The 13858-nt window shown below is 47.7% G+C and overlaps 1 protein-coding gene across 7 annotated transcripts; it reads left to right on the top strand.

Moving 5' to 3' along the window:
* Positions 1-5255: 5255 nt before the first annotated feature.
* Positions 5256-13396, top strand: PHYHD1 (phytanoyl-CoA dioxygenase domain containing 1). 7 transcript variants are annotated; one of them, XM_040607770.1, is made up of 14 exons: positions 5256-5763; positions 6363-7267; positions 8043-8237; positions 8424-8537; positions 8659-8664; positions 8745-8820; positions 8948-8995; positions 10568-10623; positions 10812-10874; positions 10976-10997; positions 11338-11466; positions 12142-12258; positions 12413-12539; positions 12722-13396. In XM_040607770.1, the coding sequence occupies exons 2-14, from the start codon at positions 7235-7237 to the stop codon at positions 12765-12767; spliced, it is 1032 nt and encodes a 343-aa protein (XP_040463704.1). In that variant the 5' UTR covers positions 5256-5763; positions 6363-7234; the 3' UTR covers positions 12768-13396. The 7 variants fall into 7 exon arrangements, with proteins under 7 accessions (XP_040463704.1, XP_040463705.1, XP_040463706.1 ...); XM_040607771.1 differs by lacking the exon at positions 5256-5763 and having other exon boundaries at positions 8079-8237; XM_040607774.1 differs by lacking the exons at positions 5256-5763; positions 6363-7267 and adding an exon at positions 7579-7718 and having other exon boundaries at positions 8079-8237.
* Positions 13397-13858: the final 462 nt, after the last annotated feature.

The raw sequence follows: 13858 nt of genomic DNA, 5'->3' as shown, positions 1-13858 counted from the left end.
CTTGGATGCGGGGGTGATAAGGCACGCTGGGGCTTTCTTCATCAGATGTAAAATATATATATATATATACACTAAACGTGCTGAAACAATGAACAATGTTAACTGGGCTCTGGATTTGTTATGTTCAGATGCTTAAATAAAGCTACATTAAAATCCAGGAGATCTGTTTATAAAACTGGTTTTAAGAAAGGTATAAATTCTGCCTCCCTGAGTCCTTTCATTATGAAAAGTTTAAACAGGCCAGGGAATAATATAATTAAATCTCTTTATGTGGGAGGCAAGGCACTAAAAGCTCTTCTTGTTTCTAACAGGGTCTTGAAATTGTGTTAGAGTTGGGGCCACTGCTGAGCGGATGGGGAAGTGCTGATGCTTAGTGGATCACACTCCTCCTATTTACATGAGCCTTTTGGATCAACAGAGAGGACAGAAGTTGCTAGGTGGGCTTAATGCTTCTTAAGTAAAGCAGGAATGGCTTCAGGCTTAGCTACAGTAATACTGTTTTCCGTGTGGGGGCTGTTTGGATGGTGAAGGAAACTTTTTTTTTTTCCTCCCCTTTTTTTCTTTTTTCCTTTGTGCCAAAAGTTAGTGCTGGAGAGCAATGGCTACAGAACAGAGGTTTGAACTCATGTTTTGTATTCAAGGTCACTGAATAACTGGTCCCCAACACATGTGTGTTAGACTAGGAAGGGCTGAAAGGGCTAAAGCACCTCACGGGACTTTCACCTAGCTTACAGGAGCAGAGACACTTCTTCCATATGTGTAGATTGTAGATGAGTGCCTGGACTCTTGGTTCCAGGTGTGGTCTTAGTTATACAAACCAAACTTTACACACCTAGGTTAACAGTTTCTATAAGCAGCTCCTGAAAGTCTGCTACAGCGCTTCTAGAAGCTTGCAAGCCTCCTGAACTGCCATGCACCTTAGTGCTGAGTCCCTGGGACACGTGGGCGATGGGCTGTTCTGCTGGAGGTAGAGACTTCTGATGCAGTAACGGTTATACTCTCGCTGCTTGCCGAGTAGAGACTGCTCTATGCCTGAAGTCTACAAAGCAATTGTAAGAGAGGCCAGTATTGATTCTGCATGAGAACTTAGCTTTTTGCTGCTCTTACAATATTCCAAGCTTGATTTTTCTTTTTTTTTTTTTTTTTTTTTTTGGTGTGGCTGCTAGGGCTTGAGATACCTTACTATGTAGCAAAATTGGGGTGAGCGGTCTAGTAACTTCTTACACCAGAAGCACAGGTGGCACAAAAATACGATGCCATTCTGGAAGGCAGCAATATGTACTATTTACTCCTGATATGTGCTCCTTGATCTTCCCTTAAATAGATACTGATTCCCAAGTATCAGTCTTGTCTGATGAAATGGAAGAAGCTTTAAAACGTCAAGGACAGGGTTTAAACCATGAGGTCCTGAACATGTTTACTGCTCAGGACTGCTGCAAAACTCAACCCACAGCAGAGTGAGTCATCCACTTCCCATACTTGCCTGGATTGCTCGGTCTGAGGGATGAGCTTACACCAACAATCCTTCCTCATTTGCAAGTATTCAATCACAGTATATTATATTTTTTCCTTTTAAGTTTTCATCAAACTGAAGTTTAGGGGTTTTATTTCCAACACTGATCTATGCATGCAGAGAAATGAGTTCAACTTAAGCAGACAATCAACAGTCTGATCAGTGTCTTGTTCTCCTGGCAGGCTTTTCAAAGCAGTCTAGTAGTAGCAAACCAGATTACTAGCTGCTAAACCATACAACGACTTGAATTAAAACCAAGTGTTTCCTTAACACTTCTAAGATGAATGGGTTCTTGGAGCCCCTGTAGATCACAAGCGTGCTCATCTCATGCTAGGACGGAAGGTTAGTAAAATGGAATACTGCCTTTCCTGCTAAATACCCCAAAAAGTAGTAACTTGCAGCTAATTATTTTGAACCAGCTGAAAGGCAAGGAATACCAAGCCTGTTAAATATTGCTGTATCTCAAACTATGCACTGGAATGTTAGCTGAAGTTGTTCTTTGTTTAAGATTATTTTCTGATTTTTATTATTTGGTCCCCAGTTAATTCAGCAGCTGGAAAGCCAGTCTGAATGGTTAAACAGCTGTTACAGGTAGCTTTCATGATGTGGTATTCTTTGGTATTAATTGTCGCTTCCTGATAATATCCTACCTCATTTTTTATTTTTTCTTATAACCATTTATATGCTCCATTTAGCTCAATCTTAATTAAATTTTTAGTGTTCATTACCATAAATAGTGCTAAGTGACTTCCCATTGCTGAACCACACTGAGGTCCCCCTTTTTATTTTCCTCTCTAACAAACGATTCTAGGAATTTTGAGAACAATAACATATCCTTTGCCAAGGATGAGGTGTACGGGAAAAAGTTTCAAATATTATCAATTCAGCAGCTGTGACGTTGTTTCCTTAACTTTTTTCTGCTTTGGAAGGGGACTGACATTCGATTTTTAAAAAAATTTTTTTTAGTTCCCCTTCAGGGGTAACTTTTTTTTCTCATTACTGGCTGTGCCTTCTCTAGAGATACATTAATGTAACTTCTTCAGAGGCACTTGCTCCTTTGAGTGTATTTTTAATAGTCTGTGCCTGAAGCCCACTGTTCCCTCTGATTCTTTTTCTTTCAACCACAGAGAGATTTCTTAACTCCTGGCATGACTTCTCAATGACAAACAATACTGTCATACCATAAACAGTAGAGTCATCTACTCTGAAATGTTACCTAAGATAAGGCTGTGTGAATGCTAAAGACTAAAACTATTGCTTAAACTTAACTTTTTTTCCTTATTGCATTTTAAAAGGAAAAAAAAATTCCGTACTGTCTGGCCACACAGTGGATCCTGTAGTTACACTAAGCACGTGCCAAAACAGAGTGAGTGTTCTGGCCTACCTGCATTCTAATAGTGCATGAAGCGGAGCTGGAACTGGGCAAGAAATTGTTTGACTTGGACCTTTCCCCCTCCATCCCTCTGGCTGTACTGGTAGGTTAATATTCATACTGCTTCGGCAGCATGAAATCCTCCAGAAATCTAATTTCCAAAATCCCGTTTGAAAAGGAGCTGTACTTGAATTGCTGGACCCCAACAGCAAAGGTGAATGTTGTGTGAGTTCCCACAAAAAAAGGCTTAATTCAAGATTTCTGGAGTTACCCTTCCCTTCTTCCTCCTTGGTCTCCTTTAAAGGAATTTTATTGAACAATGGGGGAAATTTTTCTAGAGGAGACTTAATGAGAAGGGGGCTAATGAACGCGAGTCATATTTTACAGCTGACAAATGTGTCCATTTAAGTAAGACACTACTCGGCTTAAACATTGTTCACTCCCATTTTGTAAATGCATGAGCAGGGCTGTGGTTTGGCATCTGAGACCTGTGACTTGATGTAACATTTTGAATCATGACATTCACTTTGCGCGTGGGATTGTTTGGGCAGCTGATCAACGGCACCTCCACCTTCAGCACTGAAGGCTGCTATTGTTTTCTCTGAAAGACTTGTAAGACTGGACACTTTAACAGAATAAAGGTTTTAATTTTTAATTTGCATTTTCCTTCTCTGTCTGCTTTCTTTTTCTGTATGCAAAGGCACTTAGCTTTTCACGATCTCACTTTTCAGAAGACAGGTGTTAATAATTCCAGCTGTTATTTGTCGGGTTTTTTTATTCATCATGTGAGGCCTTGTGGATTATGACATTCCTTTATGAATAAGCAAAAAGTAGAGATAGAGCAAAAGAGGTCCAGCGCGGTGACAAGCCTGGGCTGCCTTACGTATCACCATCACTTTGACAATGGCTGACACAGTTTGCGTTGTTGGGAGCATTGTCTGCATTGCTCTATAGAAGCTCTGTTGAGTTTCCAAAATGTATATTGTGTGCTCCTTCCCTGGGGAAGGGACAGGGACTGAAGTCAATGGAGGAAACTGCCTGTTGCCATAGAAATTGTCATCAGCCAGCTACTGCTCACAGATTATTTAAATGTGTTTCCTAGCTGTCTGCCTCCCCCACACGCTACTTTTTCAACTGAAAATGCTGGCAGACAGGGTCTTTCCTAATTGAGCATATTCAGGATGTGTTACAGAACCAGCCTGTAACTTTCAAAGCCAGTCCGAGTTTCTGTGCAGCTCGTTTATTGTATAGAAAGGCATTTCTCTTGTGTTTTGCCTTCCCTTGCTTCCTTTGTCCCAGACCACTTGACCGCGGGGACGCTGCCCCAGATGTGAGCGGGCTGTGAAACAGGTGGAAGGTGGTGTCTGCTGTGCTTGTTGGCATTGGTGAGTTTTAATGAAATGCTTAGCGGGACTGAACAAGAAAGGAGAGGACAAAGCGTCCCTTGTCATCTAAGGCGTGCTCGGACTGCAGCTCCTTTTGGCAAGGATTTACCAACTCTGAACAGCTGAGCAAAAGGGAAGAATGAAAGGTATAGTCAAAGAAAACCGGTGCTTGCTGGATTCCTGCAAGACTTTAATGCAGGGTTAGGAAGAGCCCGAGGGTAAAGAGCTGGTCTGTCTGTTGGAAAAAGACTTTTAATCCTGAAAATTCCGAATTTTCTATGCAGAAGGCAGCTGGAACTATCTGGGTTTTATTCCGGTGAAATCCTCCAGCCCTACTGCACTGTAAGCTTTTTACCTTGCTGCTATTTTTGCAGAAAGTAACCATCTTGGCTTTACCTGTTGATGACAAAGCAGTTCTCCATCAAGAGAATTCTCAAACTTGAAAGAAAGGACTGCCAATACAGGGAAAACAAAAGCGTTTGAGTATCTATGACATTTTAAATACCGGTACGCTATTGAATTTAAATACTCATTGTGGTTATCATTGTTCCTGTGCTCCTTCTTTCTCATTAAACATTCTGTCACTTGTTGCTGATCATATTGAAGACTTAAGAAGAGGTGGCAAGAGATCTAGGTGAAAATTTTCCCCACCTAATAACGCTGGCAGCTCCAGCCAGAGCAGCGGTGACGAGAGCACTGAGCTGCTTAAACCGGCTCTGGGAAGTGGCACGCTGGCTCGGCTCCAGGTGGTTTCAATAGGAACTCTGACGGGGGAGGACATTGGGATAATCGTGACAGTCAAAAAGGCGTTTGAAACACCTGTGCCGTGTCTGCTGCAGGGTTGCCTGTGTTCCAGGGGTCACTCGCTCCTGTGCCTTTCGTAAAGACACGGGATGGGCTTTGGCAGCCTCCAACGGAGTTTGCCAGGAGTGCGATTTTCTTGTGGAGCTGGCAGGAGCCAATGCTGTTGACAGGCTGCAAAAGAGCTCTTGGAGGGGGAGGAAGGGAAGGAAAAGGAGGCTATTTCCCAGTTTTGTCCGAGTACTTTCTACCTTCCTTATTTAAACTTACTGGAAAAGAAGGTCTTTACAAAGGGGGCGTCCTTCTCTCTGACTTTTTTAGGGCATTATGTGGTGGGGGTGGTTTTCCTCTTGCTGAAAAGCTCTTTTTAAGCCTCGAAATAGGAGCATGTCTGGCACGGCAAAGAACGGGAGGACTCCTAAGGACAGCCGCTGAGGAATGCTCCTGCAACCAAGACGGGTCACTCGGTCGGTTATCTGCTGGTCCTTGCTGTGTTGCAGCCTGCTGTTTATATTGCTTCAAAACAATCCGTGGAGCAGGAAAGCTGTGGTTTGCTGCCGTGCGTACGGACCAAACCAGCTCCTGAAGTCATCACGTGTGCGTAAGGTGGGGAGCGGAGATGATGACGTGTTAAATTGCTGGGGAAAAAAATGACTGGGGATGAGAAGTACGTGACCTCAGGAATGACGGAGGTAAGAGGGGGGTTGAGGAGCGGTGCGAGTGTGCAGAACACGCGGTGCTCTGGGATTGCTGCCTCCTGGTGAGGCCTGAGGTGGGTCCTGGTGAGATCAACCTACAGGCAATAGCTACAGCAGGATTTTTTTCCAGTGTTTACACATCTTTCTTAAAAACATTTGCCTCCATCAGTTGGTCAGAGTCTGTTAACAGGGATGAGGAACTAATTGATCATTTTTTTTCAGCATTGGAGACTGATTGTTTCCCTTCCATGTTTGCAGCCCAGTGAATAACTTCTCTGGCAAAATCTAGCTTTTTAAACTACTGAACTTATATCCTCTTGTGTGCAAAGAGAAGCTTGAAAACGAGCTGTAAATGCTCAAAAAGAATAGATGTTTTCCAATTAAACCAATGAATGCCCTTTTTATTAAAAAGCAAACAAAAAAAAAAGACTTGAATAAGATGGGGAGGGATTTTTATCCAGAGTTTATTTTCTCTATTTTTTTCAAGCAACATCTCTTTAAGATAGATTTTCAGTTGCTAGCAAATATATTTGGAAGTAAACACTTTCCCATGAGCGTTTTGCACTCACTCATTTTGTTGGGTTTTCTTTCAGAGTGATGGGTGAAGCTGCCCCTGTGATGTTCGTTGTGGAGTGCTGCTGAAAGGATGCTTTTGGTGTTGCCTGCAAGAGCCAAACACGTTTTTCTCCAGAGAGAAGAATCTTCCGCAGGGATTCCTGTGTGGTGGGAGGGATGTGTTGGCTGGGGGCACCGCTGCTGGGCTGGCATCTCTTCTTCTGGTTTTTTAGACCAAATTTCTGCTTTTTCTCTCTGGTTTCAGCTGTGTCTTTGGGTTTATGCATTTACGTGCCCATTTGGAGCTGCAGGAGGATGAACTGAGTAAATCAAAGTGTAAATTGCCAAAGAACAGCTGTGAGTGGAAATAGTAGATGTATTCTCTAGGAATTCTAGCGAGCCCTTTGTGAGAGCTCTTGAGCTTTAACACCCTTTAGTCTGACATTGTCACCCCCTGGGGTGCAGGAGCCCCTCTCAGGCGCTGAAGCGCTGGCAGGACTGGCTGCCTGAGCAAAAGGGCTCTAGGAGCCTGGAGCACCCCTTTAAATTTGTTTAAAAACTCTTAGACCTTTTCATCCCACTTGATTCTTATTTTACTTGCCTTATTTTATCACTGTGTTTACCAGCTTAGCTGCTTTATTTTTAAATCCGAGTTATTATTTAAAACAGCGATTCCTCCCTGCAGTGAAGTGAATCAAGTGTGTGATTGAGCAGAACATTCTTGTGCACTTTGTTAGCGCCGGGAGCCAAAGGGCAGCCCCGGGTGCCCCCGGCAGCGGCACGTGGCCGCGGTGGTGGCGGTGGCCGCCCGTCACGTGCTGGCAGAGGCTCCGTGAGGAGCCCAGCGGGCAGCCCGCAGTGCCCGGCTGGCGTCGTGGTGCTGCTGGCGGGTGCTGGCACCTCCTGCCCGATGGCGTCGGTGACCCAGCGCCAGCTCCAGCAGGTAAGGGGCTGCGCTGCGGGGGGAGTGGCTGCCGTACGGGCGGGGGACGCTGCTCCTCAGGTACACCTTTGGGCAGGACCAGCAAAGATTTGCTTTACAAACACTTTATGGTCTTCTCAGCTTCTCATGTTACATTCTTTTGAGTGTGCGAGGGCCCTGTGGTGGCTACGAGCTCTTCCAGAGGGAGACGGCTACCACACAGCTCTGGGGGGAACTTCTTGTCTTGCCCTTCTGCCTGCGCTGCCCGGCTCTCATCCCTGAACTGGAAATCTGCCTGCCAAGGGATAATCCTCAGGGTATTCTATATAAAGAAACAGCAGCGGTGACAGAGGTCGCTTCATTTTGTAAGACGTTGTATGGTCGCCTGTGAGAAATCACCCCCCGGGGATTTTTCCGGTAGAGGAAACAATGCTGTCGGGCTGGTGGAGGAACCTTGTTACCTGGGGTACAGGTACAGCTGCCCTGTTGTGTTAGCCAGCTTTGTAATGTGAAGGTTGCTGGCTGCACATTTTCCATAAGATACCCTCAAACCACAGGGGCTCTAGTGATGGTACCTCCTCTGCTTCATGGACTGCCGGGCTGAGACGTGTTCTCAGCCGTGTGGAATCCCAGCCTGTTAACAAACTATCTTTTTTACAATAGAAATCCCTCCTGAAATTAAAAGTTAAGAGCGCGTTGCCCAGCTCAGAGCTGAAGTCAGGATGCTTTTACACTGAGCTGAGGCTCAACGAGGGGCCAGAACCGTTTTCTCTTGCTTTGCGCTGCTTCCCCCGAGGACCCTGGAGGAAAGCAGCCACCCCATCTCTTCCAGTTCCACAAGGATGGCTTCCTTGTCCTAGAGCGGTTTTTTACTGCAGAGGAGTGTGACCGCATGAGGAACCAGATTCAGAGAATCGTAGCGGAGATGGAAGTGCCGCCACACTGCCGCACCGAGTTCTCCACCAAGGAGCAGGAGCAGCTCCAGGAGCAGGTACCGAGGCAGGGCTGTCCTGGCCACAGGGCTGGGGGCCGGCAAAGGGCTGCTCGGGATTTACGCCGCGGGAACGCAGCATAGCCCTGTGAGAGGCACTTGCTCTCCAGCTTTCTGCCACCGTTGGGCGGTGGGCTTACCAGGGGGCGAAGGGGGAGGTGTGCCATGGCGCTGCTGGGCTTTCAGCCCCTGCAGCTGTGGCCCCTGCCAGCCGCAAGCGGCTTTCGCAGGTTGCTTTGGACTTGTTCTGCAGAGAGAAAAGAGGTTATTTTCCAGGCGGCCAGCAAAAGAAAAGCAAGGGTAGGCTCTTTGTGAGAGGTTCTTGTAAAGTCCTAATCAATGCCAAGACATTTAGCATAGTGGAAAACCTTTTTATGAGTGATTTCTGTTTTGCTTATGCTGCGGCTTGATGGGGAAAAAGATGCAGGTGAGTGTTAATGCTTCAATAGAAGTGTCCTTGTAAAAGCATAAACGAATGTATCTTTATTGGACTCTTATCCCTGGCAGGGTAGTTCGGATTATTTCCTAACCAGTGGAGACAAGATTAGATTCTTCTTTGAGAAAGGTGTTTTGGATGAGAGAGGTAAGCCCTGGCTGGAGTCAGCCACAGGGAGGGGACAGGAGGAGGCTGGTGAGGGGCTGGCGGCCCGTTTCCAGCTCTGGGGACGGTTCCTGCTTCACAAACATGAAGTTCTGGTTTTGTTTTGTAGGTAACTTCCGAATTCCAAAGGAGAAATCTGTCAGCAAGATTGGCCACGGTATGTTTAAGGGGCGGGGGTTTGGGAGGGAGGGATGGAAGGGATGTTGTTTTCAGACCGGAGGATTTCTCCAGACCTACGCGCTGTAAATAACCGTGGCCACTGAGCTGAAGCCGAGGAGTGGCGTCCCTCTGCCGTGGCTTCTCCCAGCCGCCGGGCGAGGGCTACGTCGAATCCCGCGCCCCTCGCCCCTCTCGCCCTTGTGGCTGTGCTGCTCTGTCTTTGCAGCCCCGGGCTGTTTTGCTTCGGGTTTCTGCATTAAATTCTTCAACTTGATTTCTACTCGTCAGTCTGCTCTTGCTCGCGTCGCTCTGCCGCTCTCCGCTGTTCTCCCAGCGCTGCCCCTCACTCTCTGCTGTCAAAGGACTGAAATCTTCCATTATGATCCTTTTCACAAAAACCCTCCTGGGAGGTTTTTCAGCCATGCATAGCTTGGAGGCACTGACATGTGAAAGTCTGGACTTCAGCCCTTGTCTCTTTTTCTCTTTTATGCAAGAGACTGCTCTAACAGACTGACCACGACGGCCGGTCACGCTCAGCACAGATCAAACTGTCCCTCCTGTCCCGTGCAGTGGCGGGCTGCTGCTGCTGAAGCTGTCCCCCCTCCTTTGGTGTCACCAGCATCTTTTCTTTACCCTTACTGGTTTCACTTTGACCTATTTCCTCTCTCCCAGCAGCTGGACTTGCATTTTGATCCCTTTTGTTTTCAAACAAAATGTGGAAGACGAGAGCAGGATTCACTGCGCTTGAACCTTGTTCAGATTAAACTTCGCTAACCTTGGAAATTCAGTACGGAGAGTTCTTGGTTCTCTGGTTTTCTCAGAAAAACACCCTTCCCCCCCAGCCCGCCTGCCATGCTGCTGTACTTCAGCTTTTCCCCAGGGGAAGTGAAAACAACTGTAGCTGCCCACTGACTCGGCAACTCGGCACTGGGAGAGGCATCTCTAGGCTGATTTTTTTGCAGTTACCCCTTTTGGCTGAGCCCAGCCTCACCCCTTGCCCGGGAGCAGCCCCTGCCAGACCCGCGTGTGTCCTCGCGGCCCGTCCGGTCACCACGAGCTGGAGGCACCATGCGGCCTCGTGGCGCTGTCAGAGCAGGGCTGCGGCCGGCGCCTGCGCCAGGGCGTGCGGGCTGCGGTGCGCTGCCGAGGGACCCGCGATGAGCCCGAGGTCATTTCTGCAGCAATTACTTGTTTTGTGGGTCCCAAGAACTGTGTTCAGCACCTGTGCGCCTCAGGGTCACGTATAGCGGTTGTCGTGCTAGCATTTGCATAACATAATACTTAATCACACAATACTCCGCTGTTGTTTGCTCTCTTATACGCTGTTTTTTCTAGAGCTGCGGTTTGTGGCTAGTGACTGATTATATTTTCGGTCTCTAAAGAAGATTGTACAAATCTACAAGTGTTGTATCGCCTTAGGCTGATAAGCCACGTGTAACCATTTTTGGGAGGGGTGAAAGTTACTGGCTGCGATTTATCTTGCTCGGCTGCTGCCTCTGCAGCTCGTCCCCGAGCGCTGCCAGCTCCCTCTGCCAGTGCAATCTTCACTGAACCGTTTCTTTCCCCTTAGCTTTGCATGCTTACGATCCTGTCTTCAAGCAAATCACCCACTCCTCCAAGGTGCAGGTGAGCTGTTACTGTTTCCTAGAATGATCTGGGGGAAAATATAAATTATGGAGTAGCTAATCTTAATTTTTAGACTCCCAATGATAGCGATTTTTGTCTGTGAAAGGAAACTTTAAATGTCTTCAGGGAATAACGTTTTATAGTGTGCAGAAAACAGCAGAGTTAAATCTTGGAAGGTTTTCTTGCAGGAATTGGGAAGAAAACTAGGCCTTGAGAGACCGGTAGTTGTACAAAGCATGTATATCTTCAAGGTACAGTAATTCAAGGCACCTTGTCACTCAAGAAACCGGACCCTGTTGGGTGGGCAGCTGTGAAACTCTTCTCTTCACACATCGCTTTTCTTTCCTTGCAGCAGCCTGGCATCGGCGGTGAAGGTGAGCTTTGTATTACCTGTGCCTCGCGCCGCGGGTAACGCTCCTTCAGGAGAGGAACGTTACCAGGGGAAGCTCACAATCACACTTCAGCCTGAGTTTTGTGGTCCAAACCTGAAAATTATTAAAAAGCATCCATGTTTTCCAGAAAGGTTTCTGCATCATAGCCAGCTTGAACAAAGAGCTACTTTTACTGAGAGGTGGCATTTTAATGTGAGATTTAATGTGTACAGTGGATGGGTGGGCAGGGTAGGTCAGGGTGTTGGGGAGACGCAAGCCTGCCGTCCCAGGGCTACCGAGCTCCTCGGGCATCGAAGACCCTCAGGACTGTCTCTCGTTGCAGTGACACCACACCAGGATGCCACCTTCCTGCACACGGAGCCTCTGGGCAGAATGCTGGGGTTCTGGATCGCCCTGGAGGATGCCACGCGGGAGAACGGCTGCCTGTGGTTCATTCCCGGCTCTCACACCAGTAAGAGTCGTGGTGTTTGGTGTGTGCCGTGGCACCGCGTGGCATCTTCAGGCTGAAGGGTGGAGGGAAGCACGGGCAGAGTTACGCTCCCTGCATTGCACGCTGCCCGTGCCACTGCCCTTGTTTGTGGAAAGGACAACTGCATTTACTGCAAAGGTTGCTCCGTGTGCAGCCGCTGCTGGGTTACCAGCAGAGTCCTCTGTTTTTTCACTAACTCTGGGGTACGCTGATCAGCTTTAAACTATTGCTTGCCTAAGCATTGGCTCAGCGAGTGCAAGCATAGTGCTTTTAAGATTTTTAAGGTGCTCATCCCTCATAAATTCTAGAGTCAGCTGCACTCTGACGACAGTTTCTGCTCTCTTAGAAAGGAGAAATGGATGAAAGGTTGGCTTTGCGTAAGTGTATGCCTATTTGTGTTCCTGAAGGGCTATGTTGCAATGCATGGAAAGAGCCAGAAATGCGAAAAAGGCAGGTGTTTATCAGTTTCTGCCACAGCTGGGAAATCCTAAATCTTTGCTTAATGGAAAACCCACCCAAATTACTAAAGAAAAATTGAATGTACTACAATAAGGTTCCTGTCACTGCCAAGAGAAATCACAGACACCATTTCTCTGCTGTGCAGAGTGTGGCTAGCTGTTTAATTTTCATGTGTTTGCTTATTCTTTGGATTTGCAGGTGGAATTAACCGGAGAATGGTCCGTGCAGCTCCAGGTTCCTCAACCTGTGTAGAGTTTGTAGGGTCAGAGCCGGCCTATGACAACAGCCAGTTCATACCTCTGCCTATAAGTAAAGGTACAAACAACCCCCAAATGTTTCTGCTTTGCAGCACAAGAAAAAACAAGGGAGCTAAACTGGCATTTTAACACTTGTAACTTCCCTTACATTTTAAAGATGGCACTCACGATTTGAAAAAAAGAGCAGTACAGGTGGGTTTTTTTTCAAACAGGTGGGCTCATTCTCATCCACGGTGAAGTTGTCCATAAGAGTGAGCTCAACAGCTCAGAGTCTTCTCGCCACGCGTTCACCTTCCACGTGATGGAAGCCAAAGACACCAGCTGGAGCAAAGAGAACTGGTAAGGTCGCATCCTGACAGGCAGCTCAGGAGGGTAGAGCCTTTTTGCTGCAATAGCCAGGATCACCTTTTGTCGTTGGTCTTGCCTGTCACACGGGTCTGTTGGTAGTTAGCGCTGATTTCGTACCTGCAGAGCTGGAATAGCCTCTGAAGTTTTGGTTTTCCCTCTTTCTCACTTCCCAGGCTCCAGCCAACTCCTGAACTGCCTTTTCCATCGCTCTACACTTGAAGCTAGTGGTTGGCGTCTGGAGTCAATAGCTGATCAATATTCCTTTCTGTTCGCCTTCCCTTTAAACACAACTCTGGCTGGGTCAGCTCCCAAGGTTCATTCGCCCTTTTCTCAGAAGGACAATCCCCGGCACAGCTGAACACACCAGACAGACGCTTCTGCTGCAGCGTGAGCCTTACTGGTGTGAGAGGTCACCCCATCCTTTTGGTGAGAAAACTTCTCCAGTCTTGAGAATAGGCCATTAAGGCCCATTGCACCTTGACTGGGACCAGTTAAGAAGTATTTCTCTTTGCAGACGGTCAGTATTTTCTTCTGTTCAAGTCAGGAGCTCGCCTAGTGCGTTTCTCGGCTGTGCTGGTTCCAGCAGTGCGGGCAATGCATCCTGCGAGGGTGGCTGACTTATACCCTTGGGTCTCTGTCCTGTTGTTTGAGTAACAGTGATTAAAAATAATCCTATTGTGGGTGAAATGAAGCAGGAATTTTACAAGTATTTCTAGAAGACTGTAGCAAAGTGTGATCTCTGGGTGTGTTGACTAAAAATATTAGAATTCCTAAAGACTGATGTTGAAACAATGAAAGCAACCCCCCCCAAACTCCTAACATTTAAATAAAAAAAATTAGAAATTCTCCTTTTCATCTCCCTCATCTTCAAGGAAGGCGCAGCGCGACCTTCTCCTGATGGCTGTGGCCAGCACCAAGCTGTGGCACTCCCACGGTATGCGGGGCCGGTTACCGTCCCCAAACCCCACGAAGCCAAACCCAGGCAGAGCAAGGTGCAGCCCGAGCTCGGGGCCGTGTCCTGACCTCAGCGGGAGCCCAGCGTCCGTGAGAGCAGCGGCCCTGGGGTGGGAGCCTGGTGCCATCGGCGCACCGACAGCATCGCGGCCGCCTCGAGCCTGGCACGAGCCATGGTGGAGGTAGCGCCCAGCCCTGGCTCTCGGTGTGAGATGGTCAAGTGGGGTTCCTTTAGGGGGGAGGTTTCCTTCCAGCCTTCGGGCTTTGCTAGGCAGGGCAGGCGGGTCCCGCACAGCTGCCAGCTGCTGCAGGGGGGGCCCACAGGGGCCGGGGGTCCGCAGGGTAATGGCTGGCGC

Source organism: Falco naumanni, chromosome 9 (genome assembly GCF_017639655.2).
Source record: "Falco naumanni isolate bFalNau1 chromosome 9, bFalNau1.pat, whole genome shotgun sequence".
Classification (NCBI taxonomy): domain Eukaryota; kingdom Metazoa; phylum Chordata; class Aves; order Falconiformes; family Falconidae; genus Falco; species Falco naumanni.
This window is presented reverse-complemented; position numbering and strand designations above follow the sequence as displayed.

Excerpts from the sequence above, each read along its gene's own strand:
- PHYHD1 (XM_040607770.1), top strand. The coding sequence starts at position 7,235 with ATGGCGTCGGTGACCCAGCGCCAGCTCCAGCAG. Across the intron at positions 10,875-10,975 it reads AAAGCATGTATATCTTCAAG|CAGCCTGGCATCGGCGGTGA; the intron begins GTACAGTAATTC and ends CTTTCCTTGCAG. Across the intron at positions 11,467-12,141 it reads CATTCCCGGCTCTCACACCA|GTGGAATTAACCGGAGAATG; the intron begins GTAAGAGTCGTG and ends TTGGATTTGCAG.